Source organism: Poecilia formosa, unplaced genomic scaffold, assembly GCF_000485575.1.
Source record: "Poecilia formosa unplaced genomic scaffold, Poecilia_formosa-5.1.2 Scaffold12, whole genome shotgun sequence".
Lineage (NCBI taxonomy): Eukaryota > Metazoa > Chordata > Actinopteri > Cyprinodontiformes > Poeciliidae > Poecilia > Poecilia formosa.
This window is the reverse complement of record NW_006799951.1, coordinates 691,950-707,765: the sequence shown is the minus strand read 5'-3', so window position 1 is coordinate 707,765 and position 15,816 is coordinate 691,950. Positions and strand designations below refer to the sequence as shown.

At 37.3% G+C, this 15,816-nt stretch overlaps 1 protein-coding gene across 45 annotated transcripts in view; it reads right to left on the bottom strand.

Moving 5' to 3' along the window:
- The window catches only part of kcnma1a (potassium large conductance calcium-activated channel, subfamily M, alpha member 1a), a 157,859-nt gene that overhangs the window by 45,805 nt on the left and 96,238 nt on the right, over window positions 1-15,816 (bottom strand). For 25 of the 45 annotated variants that reach the window (XM_016667797.1, XM_016667822.1, XM_016667806.1 and 22 more), the window contains 9 exons: window positions 14,480-14,571; window positions 6,558-6,668; window positions 6,341-6,446; window positions 6,010-6,092; window positions 5,850-5,919; window positions 4,656-4,811; window positions 4,064-4,173; window positions 3,861-3,929; window positions 1,138-1,149 (listed from right to left, as the gene is read on the bottom strand). In XM_016667797.1, the coding sequence (XP_016523283.1) occupies window positions 1,138-1,149; window positions 3,861-3,929; window positions 4,064-4,173; window positions 4,656-4,811; window positions 5,850-5,919; window positions 6,010-6,092; window positions 6,341-6,446; window positions 6,558-6,668; window positions 14,480-14,571 (809 nt within the window). Of the gene's footprint in view, window positions 1-1,137; window positions 1,150-3,860; window positions 3,930-4,063; window positions 4,174-4,655; window positions 4,812-5,849; window positions 5,920-6,009; window positions 6,093-6,340; window positions 6,447-6,557; window positions 6,669-14,292; window positions 14,385-14,479; window positions 14,572-15,816 lie in introns of all 45 variants that reach the window. The other 20 variants (XM_016667811.1, XM_016667816.1, XM_016667911.1 and 17 more) reach the window with 3 other exon arrangements.

Below are 15,816 nucleotides of genomic sequence, written 5' to 3'. Positions count from 1 at the left end.
TGTGACTGTATTGGAGCATGCAGTTACCAAACAGCATGAAGAGGACAGGAATCAAACAGAAAGGCATAGCCACCGCAGTACAGGTATAAGGACAGGTACGTAGATGCAGACGGTTGCAGTAACTTCTGTGCAGTTGGATTGTTTCTCAAACACCAAACTGACAGGAAGTGACCTCACTTAGGCACATCTACTCAAGAGACGTACAAGCATGACTGTACATGGTGGCTGAGACGCACATGGAGAAAACAAAATGCGCATTCACCCACAAAAAAAAAAAATAATAAATCATCCTCTCAAGGTAGTCACGCATACTCAGACACACAAACATTCACAAATGGATACACATGTCGCACAGAATATGACAGGGTCATGGAATGCAAAAGTGAATTGTGGTGCTTGTGAATTTAAAGTTTAGTTTTGATCAATCTACAGCTATCCAAATTCAACAGCTCCATGCTTTTTCTAGAGTGGGGCATTATCAGCATAATAGGTTGATGTGAGATTGGTGTTAAATCCATGACAGCAAAAAAAAATGCTGCTGTGTCAGCCACTGTCTATAGCAATGTGTCTATCTAAAAGTTGACAAAAGCAGATCAGTGCTTATCAACACCACATCTGATCCAACATGTTTGCACATAAACTAAATCACTGATTCTGAGATGAAGAACCACAAAGTACTGCTCTGACACTGATATAAAAACACCAATGAGTGGAATGCTGATCTTCTCTGAGAAAACACACATATAAAGGGTTTCAACTGAGCAACACTGAAGAAAAAAAAAAAACTGAAGGTGAAGAAAAAAGAAAATCAATTAAGAAGGTTAAGGACAAAACTGAAAAAAGACCAAAATCAAGGTAGATATGAAGAGGGTGAGAGTTTGGCCTTGGTACACCGACAACAGCAAAGACAAAGAAACAGCACTTCTACAAACATTTCCAATTTATCTATCCTCTCTCTCTCTGCCTGCAAAGAAGTTAGTGCATTAAGCACAAGGGACACCATAGAAAATCAGAAAAAAAGAGGCCTGTGAGAAAGTGTTTGGAAAAATATCCTTGGGGGAAACTCCCAAAGTCAGAAGCTTTAAAGTGGTGGAGATTGGGTGGAACTTTGGAAGTAAGATAAGGTAGAGGGCATACCGCTTTCGGCTTCTGCAAACAACAAGAAAAAATCTCAAATCAAACAGTTATCAATGACATAAAAAGAAGAGGATAATTTAACTGTTGCTACATAATTCTCTGCATGTTCACTAAATAGCCCTTATATGGCAGCATTTGACGCCGGTCCGATGCTGAAGTCTTTGCTCCTAAAAATGACCTTATGATTACTTTAAAAAAAATTAAAAGGTTCTGTAAAGATAGATTCTCTTTAACAATTGCATAGTAGGACATATTTTGTAGGCAGTTCATGGAAAGGCCTGAGAATACTTAAGAAAAAAAAGACCATGATGTCATTACACTCAATATACAGTGGCTATCAAAAAAAGTATGATGATGTTATACACCCCATTTCACAAATCTGTGAAAGGGGAAATGTAAAAAAGTAAAGCTTCAATAAACTGGATGCACATGTGTGACACATCTTTAAAGTAGATTTTAGTTTTAGTTTTTTTGAGTTCACAGCTCCCAACAATTACAATCAATTTAACTATAGAGGGTCAAATAGGAATCAAAAGAACATACAAGTCGCTCCAAAACAGGTAGAAATATGATGCAAAAAATGGTCAGGCAGGTTGAAAAAAGTTAAAGAAACTTTAACTTCTGGGCCACAATTCCAAACAACACTGTGCATCACAAAAATAACACCACACAGGTGTTATTTTTATAATCCCAGATCATACCAGTGGCATGATCTGGGATTATTTGTTCTCAGATGAAGGTGACGTTCAAGTCAAGAATGTGGAAATTATAAACTGGTCTTAATACCAGTCAGTTTTCAACCAAAAATATAATACTTTGTCAGACATCTGCAGGTGAACATGAATTTAGTTTTTTTAGCATTACAGTAAGTCCAACTCAACAAATGATTGATTCACAAGACGTCCGACTATGAAGTATTTCAAAGGTTGCAGAATGGGATGCTGATGGACTCCTATCAAACAAATGCACATGAATACAGATCATTGTAAGCTTTTATTTTACTAATATTTTTACTTTACATTTTTACATCTAACAGGTTTGTTTGTATTTTAGTTGATTTATTGGTTGTTTCTCAAACTGAAGAAAACAAAGATGTGGAATAATGAATTGTGGTAAAAAAAAAAAAAAAAATCACAAATACTATACATTTTAACAAGAGTGTGTTCTTTGAAAGCCACTGTAAAGGGGATCTGTTTAAAGTGAATCAATTTGAAAGAAATACGAGCAAACAGCATCATGTTATAAAATGTTAGTATAAAATGAAGCACTAATGTCAAAATGAGCATTTCTGTAAATGGACATTATCATGCAGCTTTGTCAGAACACACACACAAAAAAGAAACATTTCACATAGGTGAAATGGGGAGGGGTGGGAAGGATTTGGCAATTGAGGTAATTGAAAAAAAAACCACTATATGTTGTCATGTAGTAAACACTAAGGCAGAGTAGGCTGTAATCAAACACACTCAAAGGGAACACTATGCAGTTAACTTTGGGAAACGCAATGTGAAATTTGATTGCTCAGCGTACTTGCAATGTAAATCTGTAAATGGTATTGATTACAATAGGAAGGTTTTAATGCAACCACTTCTTAGTTGTCTAAAACTATTTCTCAATACAATTAAGCTCAAAGATTTTCATGTGTCTAACAGTTTAAATTAATCTTTTTAGTGGCCTAGTCAGAGACCTGACTTGAATCTAATAGAGTTTGTGGAGGGAGGAAAAACTTAAGAGCTCATCACCAAATATAAATAATCAATGTCTCAGTAGAAATAAGCAAAAAGTTGGTTAGCAAAGTTTCCATTGCTGCAATGCGAATAAAGATTTTTCTACTGATTATTAAAAGGCATATTACAGGAGTTTATTGTGTAAAAACAAACTATTTTTGAGCTTAATATCATGTTATAATGTTATCGACTCATAGCAAACATACCTGGTGGGCTGCTTTGATTCTTTCATATCTGAGGAATCCTTGAATCTCCCGTGGCAAATATTTACGGGTGCCTAAATGCTTTCTGTCACAAAGCGCCGCCTATTTCCACAAACCTCTTCCTTGGTTCTCCAGACTACAGCTGAGCTTTCAACCCACAGCACACACTGCGTGCCTTCCCACTCAGTTCCGCTAGACTAGCAACAGCGACAATTGGCAAACACCTAGTAAAACTGCAAGTCTACTGAGATTGTCATGTAATCTGATTGTCAGTCTAACACTCTATGAATGGTTGCCAACGACCTAAAGAGGAACAATATTATGAAGACAGCTAAAGGTCGGAAAGAGTAGGGGCTTCTTAAAAAGACAGAGGCCAATTTTCAAGGAGTTAAATTTCTTTTAAGTTATGCTTGATGTGTTTTACGTTATGCTATACAGCATTTTTATAACAACTGAAGGTAGCTTATTTACTCGATTGTGCTATAAAATCCCAATACACCTGGAAAATATATAACAAAAATACATAATACCCTCAGAGTTGTTTTTGACATATTTTTTTTCATGATATGTAAATGAAAAGCAGTAAATGTATTTCAGATTTCCTACTCCTATTTGTGTTTTTATTGTCTATTGAGAGATGCCATTTCCAACCAGAACACGACTATTTCAAAATCGGTTTCATTAAGTCTGAGGACACATCTACTACAAGACAATCCAATGATTACTGCTGGAAACAAACCCCTAAGAAGTTTACCGTTACCACAGTTGTGACAGAAACATTCACTTCACAAACCTGCTCTCTCTCTGCTCAGACTTGAATTCAATGGCAATAAGCAACAGCTTCAACTTGACATAGCACAGCCTGGAAAACAAAAACACTGGATTAGAGAAGAAATATACAAAAGCACTTGATGCTTTTGAGCATTACACGTCTATTGTTATTTTGTTATTTAGATTTTTTTGAAAACACAACTTTTTGCAAAGAGTGATACTCACTCGCACACAGTGGGGAAGGAGAGGCCTACGAAGGCACTGGACAAATACTCTGTGTACATCTCATTAGCCACTCCTTCTAGGTAATACTTCTGCCATGTGTCCTCCTCAATCTGAGAAGAAAAGGCATGGAAACCCCATATGTGGATTAAAAAAAATATATGGGAAGAAAAAAAGCAGCACTGTTTCCCTTCCAACATCTGTCCAATGTGGACTGCAGATGTTCTCCTGCAAAGCATCAGCCAGGTCATTATTAGATGATCCATCATCTTTATGACATGAAAACAGGTCTTCAATAGAAGCAACCACCTTAGTGTTGGCCCAAAGAAACACTGAACAGATTCCAGATGAGTTGTCACAAAAACAACACATGCCAAAATGACTGTAAACACTGCAATGAAAGCCTTTCTCTGCACAAGGATGGTGAAATTCCCACAGACCTGGCCCATCCGTCACCAGATAAAACAGTGGTTGTGTTAGCCTCAGCTTCAATCATGTCCAAAAACCATCTTCAGAGTTCCGAGAATGAAATCTGTGACACTTCGGTGTGTTCAGATGGACAGACAAGGCGAGTAAATCTGTTCCTGTGAGTTACCTCAATGAAGGATCTCATGGAGAAGAGATTGGCCAGCATGGTCGACAGGCCCTGGGCCAGACAGCTCTGGGCAATGAAACCAGCCTTCAGCTCAGCCAGGCATATAGCATCATCACCTTCCTTCCAGTTCCAGCTGGGAATGTTCAGCAGATGGGCCTTCAGAGCAGGAGAGGCAGAAAGGTCGTAAAACAAAGAAGACCATAGAAACGTTTGGTTCAGACACTGCTCGAGGAACAGTTCGTTTTGGCAAACAGCTGATACAATCTGGACGTTTATACGATCCATTTAATGTTTGACTCAACCGACAGCTAGAAAACTGCCATTTTATACAAACATAGCCAGTTTAGCTGGCCGTAGCAAATGCCCAAGATTATTTAAAGGGCTCTCACTATATCTAAATGTCTTACAAATTTGAAAATACAAAGCACACATGGGACAACCAGCAGCTGGTCAGCCAACTCAAAACAGCACAAAGTCTGAATTTCTATTACAAGTGCAGAATCAAGCTATAAAATATATTTTTTTTATTGATAATTTGTCCTCATTGAATATACAATTAACATTAAATCAATCAAATACATCATTCTAAAGGTGCAATGTTTTGTATTTTATGTAAATAGCTAAAGAAAATTACAAAATATAAGATTATCCTTGGGCTGATAGTACAACATATTAATTCTAATATAAAAAACAAAAACCCAGATTATTATTATTATTATTTTTACATATTTCTCATTTCACTTGTTTCTGCCCTCACAATTACACTGATACTCCAGTCTAGTAAGTGTCATAAAGCACCGGGTTTGTCTGCCAGCCACACAGAAAATGTTCGCTGTTATAGCGCATACTTGGGTTGGTTCTGTCATGTAAATTTATTTGAGCGAACCTGATAAATATCGCTACTTAATGTGATAATCAAGATTAATTAATTGCACCAGTGCACTCCTTTAAACTCATATTATACTCTGCTGTAGCACAAACAGTACATGAAAATACTCTTGAACTTAGCCATTCATCAGATCAGTAAGTGCTTAAGTTGTTTTCAAAACACTACTTTGCTCCTACTGCTTTAAAATTAGCAAATAGTTTGTAAATGATCATTGCTGAAAAGGTATTGTCATGATTGTAATGTGCTATGGAGCTCAAGAGAAACACAGTGAAATCTTACATACTGATAAGTGCTTTAACACTTACCTTGTTGTGATACTGTAGCATCTGTGTTATTATTCTGATCTTGGGATGATAGTTCTTGATGGATATGACCCTTGAAGAACAACCGCAGAGATTCACCATCGAAATGTAACATATAAACAAATTATTTTGTACCGATTTCACTTTCCACAGGACATTATACCTCATAATGTTAGAAGCGTCTTCAGCATCAGGATCTGCACAATACTTGTTGGCCAAAATCAGACAGGCATCCGCTGACTCGATCTTTGTGGGAAGAACCAAATAAGCAAATGGTTTTAGAACACAATAATGGCAAAAAGAATACATATTTTATCCAGTCTTTTGTTTTTACCACCAACTGTTTTTGAAAGCATGTTATTATTTTTTCGCAAAATGGTCTTTTTCAAACAGAATGAATGCTCTCTATTTTCAAAAACTCGATTTAAAAGTAATTTTGATCGTGGCTGTCTGAGTGTTGTTTGGATTTTGAGGGATTTGGTCAGGAATGATACCTTTACTCGGGCCAAATCATGAGGGTTGAGAACCGATCCCTGGTAGAACTCGACTTGAGTAAAATGGCGTTTGAACAAGGCTTCCAGCTCAAGATTAGGGGAAATACTATCATACAAAGAACACAATGAAAAGGATTAGAAAATGTGAGGACACCTTCTATAAAGCATAACATTCTGCACTACCCTACATATTTGAAGAAGGAAAAGATGAACTTACTTATGGAGAAAAACAATTTCTACATTGACATCATCCCTGTCCTTGTGTAGGAAGTCTTTGAGGAAGTTGGAGACACTTTCGAGGGTAATATGACCACAGACCACAATGTGCCTGAAAGGGGGGAACACATCTTGAGTGGCCAGCATAAATCACTGCAGACACTGGCATGTCTCCCAAAGAAAATCAGACAAACCAAAGCAGTACAACATTAGCTCAAATAGAAAGTGAAAAAAAAGCCTCAACCTCAATGTTAAGTAATGCATTTTCAAAGCAAACCAGTAACTGAATTATATCTTTTTTGCCATATGAGTGAATTCCTCCCCTCCCCATTTAATGGAAGAAGTTAAATTCAGTGCAATCAAATACTTAACTCTGCACCACTACAGAAAATCTAAGATATAATCACACATCCCAGAATGCTTGGACTGTCATCCGTTCTCAATATAAAAACTGTCCCTTCAGCCAAACCAGCCCTTTGTGAGCAGAAATGATTTTGACAAAGACATATACATCAATAACTCTGTGCTTTTATACAGAACATTACTAAAACTCTCAAAATGATTCAGAGGCCTGTGACTGACACAGACTCTAAACAGGACCACAGAGTATTTGACAGCTCCTTGGCAACTTTCAGCATTATGACTGGGGAATCTGACAGAAAACGCACAGAGCTGATTACAGCCAAAAGGGAGACAGGAGTTGCTTAAGATGGTTCTTAGGGTTAAGGATACGTTCCTGTTTTACCTCTGAGTACCCTGTGATCAAGTGAAAATTTTTAACTGCTTTAAAAATAAATTGAAATATTAATTGTTATGTTTGACCATGTGGTGCTTCAGACAATTACTTTTTTTTGTGCCACATATCTAACCTGCAATGTGTAGCAGTTCCTGTTGATTAAATTATTTTGCTTAGTAAAAACCATGCCTTTCTCACTCAACAACTCAGCATATTTTTTAAGAGTAAAGCTGTAAGTATTTTGAACACACTTCTGGAAGTTTTGGTGATTACTACTTCTGTAGAGATATCGCTCCAACTGGAGGTAAACGACTTTTTATACTCCTGCACTATAGCGACTGTGACTGGCGCTTTGGAGTTCCAGCATCACAATTTTACACATCTGACACCATAGCAATCTGATCTCCAGCCATGCCAAGTTGGGAGGAATAATTTTAACATTTAAGAAAATCATTTGCTGGGAGGGTTGCATTTTAGAGATAGCATATGTTATGGTTTCATTTTGGGGTTTTTTGTTCCAAAATGACACTGTAAGTCAATTAAAATATATTTTTTCTTAAGTCTTGCTGCATAGGAGAGGACCACCCTTCAACTAATATTTTGTCAGAACACCTTCTGGTTATTTTAAGCAGTCTTCTTGAGTTTACACCTATCATCAATTATGCTGAATCTGATCAACTTGAAATAAAGGTCAGCTGTCCTACTTGGATTTTTGATTTTATAATACAAGAGCAACCTTGGCTTAAACCCATAGTTTGCAGACAAGTTGCAAAAGATTAAAGAGACCTCTCTGTATGAGGATACAAAAAAATTCCACCACGGCACAACAGGGAAAATCGTGAATAAATATAGAAAATACGAGACAATGTTAGTATGGCAAAAAGTAATTGGTTAGGAGACTGCCAAGAGGCAGACAGCAACACTAAATGTCAATGTGGCAACCACCTACTATATTCTCCACAGATCTAGGATAAACAGAGTTTACTTTTCTCTCAAAGCAAAACAACCATTGCAAAAATGCCTGGAAAGCTTGTCGAAAAACATGTTATGATCTGATGAAACCAAACCAAAACCTTTGGGCCAGGATTGCAAAATGTAACTTCAGCAAAAACAACAACAGTGAGTATCAACAAATGAACATGACTTCCACAGTAAAATATGGGAATGGTGGCATCATTTTTTTGGTTTACTTTATTATTATTATTATTATTATTATTGAAATTGGGGTTTTCATGACCCAGAAGCTTTATTGTCTCCATGCATACATCATAAGCCACGTTAGAATTGTTTGGCGACAAGACAATTAAAGATTTTTAGTAGGCTGGGTATGCGCCTGAACTAAATTTGACAGAGAATATGTGGGGTCTCCTGAAGAGGGCTATGGACAACACAGCCTTTTTCATTCCAACATATATTTTTTGTCTTGGATAAATTGTACTACATAACTAAAAATACATTTTGAAAAAAAAACCATATAACAGAGTGAATGGCTCGGAGCAACAAAATGCAACACTCTCAGCAATGCGTATCCTATGAAGACCTGTACAGCAGGTCTTTTTCAATACTTGATGTGCCAGAAAACAATTGAATCTGTTCAGTTAAAGTGCATTTTATTCAGAATATGTTGGAAAGATATGATGATCTGTATTAACACAATTGTTTCCAAAATAAAATTCACAAAAGCCATTTTGTGGTCATATTTTTGCACTGCGTGAAATCTTATCACCTTTTAATCTACCATAATGCTCTTATGCACAAAAAGGAAGCTCTGGTGAAGATATTAACCATTAAAGTCAAGACTTAAAACTGTACAGAACATTACTGAAGTCTGGCTCAATCTGGCTTGTTCAAAGGAAAATATATTTAGTGGTGTTAGATGAAAACCATAGTCAAGATCACTAGGTCTTCTGCACTGAAACATATGGCCTTGGCAGGACTGAACTGCAGCAGACTTGGCAAAGCAATGCGACAGCCATATTAAGAGAATGACAGTTCTGGGATGTTGTGGGACAAAATGCTTTTAACAGATGTTGCCTCCGACCTTTACCAGAAACTAATGAGTAGTCGTGATCAAATGTTTGGCCAGAGCAGAGCTAAAAGGCAATTGTGTGGTCTCACTAGCTGATGAGCTGAGATGTCTGCGAGACGCTTCCTCTATCTGGCACAAGATGTTTCTCATTTCTTAAAAAGTTAAAAATAAAAAATAGGTAGTGTTCCCTTATTTGAGTAGCCCCTGTACTAGTTCAGAAAAACTATACAGGAAAAACTGTATAGAAAAGCTATTTGGTTGAGCATAAGATTAGAAGTGCCAAATACACAACTGAAATGAAATGGGTCAAGATTAAATTGCTGTAAAGGCCACATCCAGAAAGAATGAATTTACATATAAACAAAAGCATTTGCTGCTGTTTTTCCACAACTATTATTTATTGATAAATTAAACATTATTTCTCCACATTTAAAAATATTTTTCCCACAATCAAACCAATATTTAGTCTTAAGAGAGAAATATTTACTTGACCGAAGTCATGAATAGTGTTGTATTTTTCACCTTCCTTTCTTCAAAAGATGGGTTCAAATATAACAACATTTTTGGGTTTATTTCCAATCTGCACTCGCTAAAAGTCAGCAATGTATATTGTCTGATCAAAAACAACTTCACTCCCATCTAGTTGACATGTAATTTGCAATTTTGCTGAATCTAAAGTGCCGTGCAAAAGTATTCATGAACTTTTTTTTACATCTTGTAACATTACAAATACAAACCTCAAGGTATTTTATTGATATGGTTAAAAATCTAAACGGCAGTCATTCGTATTCAGTCCCCTTTCTTCTGATGCCCATAAACAGAATCCAGTGCAACAAATTTCCTCCACATGTCACCTAATGAGAAAATAGAGCCCACCTAGGTTTTCTTTCATCCAAACACATTCTCAATTTGTTTTGTGAAGACATAAGAGAAGGTCAGTAAACAAATATTATCATAAGACTAAGAAACACAACAGACAGTTTAGGGAGAAAGTCCTAGAAATGCTTAAACATCAACCATCTCCAGTATTAGGTAAGCCATTTTACAAAAATCCAGGTCATATGGAAGAATATTGAGGGGGGAAAAAACATTGCTGAAAGAAATCTTTAAGTCCCGTTACCACAAACATATGGAAGAAGTTGTACTGATTAAAAGTGACCACAATTAAACTTTTTTATATCTACAGCCAAAGCATTTGGTGTGTTGCAAAACCAGCAAAGCACATCGCTCTAAACACTAAAAACACAGCCATGAATTGGGTTAGAGTACAATATGTTAATCTGGCAAACTGATCCATTCAAAGTACAGAAACAAATCTGTCTCAGAATTTGTAGTGAAATGTGAAAATAGATTTTTGCAGACTCTCTCCACCTCCAGATAAGATTAAGTGATTTGGGATGAAGAAGGGGCAAAGAGTTTAGTCTCTAGATGTCCACAGAATACCACACTCAAGCAATTGCTGTAAAACGAGAACCTTTGTCACAGTTTAACAAAGTGTGACAAATATAAATCACAGTTTTTAATTTGGACTGCTTTTCGTTGGCCGACCTAATCAGATCCCCCAATAATACACCACAGAAAGCAATTGTAATGTAATAAAGTTGTAGAAGTATGAATACTTTTTTAAGGCACTGCATCTAAAAAACAAAAATAAATAAAAAAAACAAAAAAACAAAAAAGAAAACACATTATTGACACAGTTCTTTACGATAAAACATAAAAATCCAGAAACTTAAAACAAAGCAAAAAATAAATAAATAAATACAAGCAGCACAAAAATATTAAATGCAACAGGGTATATAATTGCACATGCACACAAAGCATGCACATAGACAACATCCCGGGATGTCCTTGGAGGAAACAAAGAACATGAAATGAACAAACACAGAGCTCAAACATCAGCAACAGAGGCCACTTAATTGCTACTGCTCTAATCCTTAAATCAGTGATGAAAATGTATGTAAAGCCTGCCATAAAGATGTGTCATTTTCAACTTTAGCTCAATGTTAAGTTTTCAACCCACTTTGAGGAAACTATGACAGCAATAGGTAATACTACATCTTCTCTGACGGGCAAAAGCTATGTACTTTAGGATGTAACGCCTTTCTCTTTTTGTCCAGAGTGAATATGTCTCAGTCTGCACAATTCAAATGGATAACCCTTTTTTTTTCCCTCCTAAAGGTCTCTGACAAGGTTCAGCCAGGATTGAAATCAGTTTCCTTGCCAAACCGTCGGCTGAAGCCTGGACTAATGGAAACCACAGTCTCATAATGGAAACCACAGAGCCCAAAGTACAGTGGACTCCAACAGAACATAACCCTTGTCATTACTACATCAACATACGAGCTGTCAGTGTGCTCATGGGTGTATGCTACGGTGCAGCAGGAAATTTCACCAAAGCTAACATTAAACATAAATCTAACATCAGGAGTAATTCCAGCTTCCAAATAGCCTGAAAGGTTTGTTTTAAATGACAGCAGAGCCGAAACCTTGGTTGCTTTTGGAATAATTTAGAATGTATCATGATCTCATCGAATGAAAGCTCCATAATCAGTCAGTTGCAATAATCTCCTAATCTCATTTCCAGTTTTCTTTTCATGTGTTGACAGCTGCTGTATGGTAATGTATGAAAATCTAGGCACTACCAGAAAGCCACATGACAAACCAATTTTTGATAATAGTCTGTTCCTAAACTTATCTAAATTTGTTCTGCAAAACTCCAAGGCTCCTCGGAGTTTGCGTGTTTTGCGGGTATCTTGTGATTGTTACCATGTGTCTGACCAAAGGGAGTGACGGAAAGTAGTGCAGCAGGAGAAAAATAAAGTGAGAGGGAGAAATGATCCTCGGTTTTGACAAGGGCTTCACTCAGCACCCTTCTGCGAGTGAGGGCTGAAGTCTCTGGCTAAACAACATTTCATCAATCTTATCTCAGTGACAGGTGGACGTTGCAGAACAAAGGCTTTTTTTCCCCCCTCCCTTAAAGCCTCACTGTTCTGCTGACTCTACAGATTGTCCACCACTGAGAAGAGTGACTGAAATTGATGGGAGCAACAATGGAGAGGAGTGAAAGAAAGAGAGAAAAGGCAAGATGGCACCATGAAAAATTAGCAGAAAAGAGAGAAAAAGAAGAGGACTATCTGTCTGCTCTGGACACACACAGCATGCTGTTTAAAATATACATTTTTCGCTGGCGTGCTAAAAACGTGTTGTATCGGTCTAAATTACTTTTTGCCATGACATCACCATCTCCTTTCAGTTATTTCTTCATAGCAAACAATCACCTGAACACCTGGGCATAAGATGTAATGCTTTAAGAGTGCCCCCAAGTGGTCAGATAAGTACTAGTGGAATTACTCAGAAAGCGTGGCACACGTCTAACATGCTGGGGCGCCACATGGCTCACTGATAGAGGAGGCGCACCGTCTATCAGTGAGCCTCTGTAGTTTCTACAGAGACTACAGTTTTCGACAAAGTTGTTCCCGGTTCAATTCCAGTCCCCGATTATTTACTGCATGTCTTTCCCTTGCCATTACTCCTGTTCAGCTACTGTTGAACAAAGGTCACTCTTAAAAAAGAGCAACGAACATGCTAAGGTGACTGAATTTTCATTAGTGCAGACAGAATAGGGTGGCCTGAGCAGATAGTTAAAGCTATGATTGAATTAAATCTAAATTTCTGTTGCAGAGGTGCAAATGTGCATGATGTATGAAAGCAGCAAAGTGTTTGTTGTGGAAAAAATTGTGCATGTCCTGGTGATTAAACTGTGTGTGCTACAAATGCCACTGAAATGAAAGGCAGATACCCAGTAGTGTGATGGGGCTTAAGGTTTGAGCCACAAAGGGAAAAGAGGAGTAATGTGCAATAAGCATTGTGGCACTCTTGTACAAATAGTAAACTGACCAAAGAGTCACACAGACTTTACAGTCAAATCCACATGCACGGCAAAATACAAGAGACAAAACGTCGACAGCACACAGACACACACGAGAACCGAGGACCGAGCAGGCAAAAACAAAAAAAAGCAAGCAAAAAGCAATTGAGAGCCTCCAATGGGAGCGAGGCATCCAGCATTCAAGGGTGTGGGAGCTGACTGAAGATCAGGGCCAGAATAATGTCAAGCACGGATGATGCAATGTGCTACAGCAGTGACAAACAACGGCGATTAGGGCTTTTTCATCGGGTTTGCAGGTAATGAAAAAGCGACGAGACGGCAGGTCGTAAAGAACATCCCAGGTATGATGCAGCTGAGGAGAGGATTAAGGCATGCAGAACTAACTCAGGCAAAATAAAATAAAAAAAAACAAAACTAAAATAAAATATAAAGTAGAAGAACTTATATCCTGCAATGGTCATTGAGATTGATGATGCTTGAAAAGACCACCAATAATAATGCACTTGCAGATGTTTCAGTCTTTCTATGCTCTTGTGGGAAAATCCTTGAAAAGTGGATAGTAGGGATTTCATGACTCTTTGCTTGATTTTATTTTATTTTATGTTTTTTAAACTGAACCCCTTCATGGACGCATTGGACATTTGTATTGCAGAGAAGCACCACAGGTCAGCGTGTTGCAAAACTAAAGCGTTTAGCAGTCATGAAAGCTCTATTGTCCAAATTAAATTATAGCGCAACACAAGATGTGTTGAGGTGGACAAAAACAAGAAAAATAAACAGCACACGGATGACTTAAGGAAAGTGTTGAATGAAGGAAAGAGAGAAGTAGATTCAGAAAAAAAAGGTAGGTAGAAAAAAAGTGAAAGAGTGAAAGCAAGAGTGAGGGGGCATGAACATGTGTGTCCTGATGGCCAAGGTCTCCAGTCACGCAGTGTGACTTAATCTAACTTTATCTTACTATTGCACTCAAACTTTATCAACATAAAATGTCACATTAACCAGCCCCTGATATCCTATAAACTTAAAACAGGGGGTGCACTTTAGTCACACAACCACACCTTGTCTGGATTTCAACTTACTTTCTGCCTCGTGTTGAGTTATAACTCCCTCCGTATTTCTTCCGATTAAGGATGAGAGCAGCAATTTCTGGCACGTAGCGAGCAAACATGGCCTACATGCATGGAACAGAAAAAAAAAGAAAAAAAAGGCATGCAGAGAGGGTTCTACCGCACACTTAAAAACAGCAGAACCATCTGGAATACTTACTTTCTCCCATTAACCGCACTATAGGAACCACCATATTTCTTGCGGTTTCCTATTAACTCTATGATTTCAGGGACGTAGCTGGCAAACATGGCCTAAGGAGGAGATAGAAGACAGAAGAAGAGACTAAAAAAAGAGACTACTATCCCAAAGAGTGGGTAGTGGAGAATGTGAATCCAATTAGTTGTTTTTTTTGGTTTTTATTTGGTTTTTTTGATGGGAAATGTTTTGCTTGCTTGTTATCTGGAGAGATCCGCTAAGATTCATATATATGGGCAAAATGTCTTCATATGGAAAAAAAAAGATTTTATTGCATTTCATGTTTTAAGCCCCACTATGTTACGATTCTTCAGACACAAATTTTGTCACAGCTGAATAATTGTCAGTCTGTGATGGCACCAAAAACCTTTCTCTGGGTGGCAGAAATTTTAAACTGAAACCTATGTGCCATGTTTTGTCCAACAAACACAGATGATCTGGCAGGTTGATTTGAAAAGGCCCACCTGATGGTTCACAGCTGCAAAACACATCAAGACTCATTTGTTGGGCTAGAGAATGAGCTGGATGCATTTTGCAAAGTTACGCAGCTTCGAAAGGGATCAGGGTTGTATTTGGTATTAATGTCATCACTAGGTCAGTCATTGTTGCTCATTTATCAGTAAAAGCTTAAATATCTACCATAAAACTATTAGGAGAGGGACATGCATCAGAATTAGGCTGATCAGCTCAGACAACTTTAAGTTTTACTGGCTGTGATTACTGACTGGACATTCAGAAATGTAAATGGTAAAAAAAAAAAAAAAAACTACCCACAGCACTCTTTGGAGTGGAAGTTGTTATTGTATCTTAAAGATTCAAAGTTAGCAATTTTTAGGATACAAATTAAGTCAAAGGAAGAACAGAAATATTAGGTTTTTAATGAAGGGATGACAGCAGAAATTTACACATCCTGGGAAATTAAAGGATATTCAGGCTGAGAGTTAGACATCATCAGCACGGACTAAACATTTCACTCCTTCACCATGTCATACTCTTAAGGCTTCAGTCAGTTTGTTTCACATCATCACTGACATTAGAATGTAACATGGCTGCTCTGAATTAATAAACACCTTTATTTGTATCTCTTCAAATTGTTCTCCAATATAACACTATTCATCCTCTGTTACCGAACATGTAGTTAGTCTTTCAAATTACAAATTTAGAAAAATGCACACTTTTTGGCTTCCATTGCTAATAGCAGTCACGCTGGTCACCGAGTATATTGATAAAAAAAAAAAAAAAAGAAGAATTTTTAAGTTGGAAAACAGCTAGACTGTGCTTGGACTTGTTCCCAGCACAAA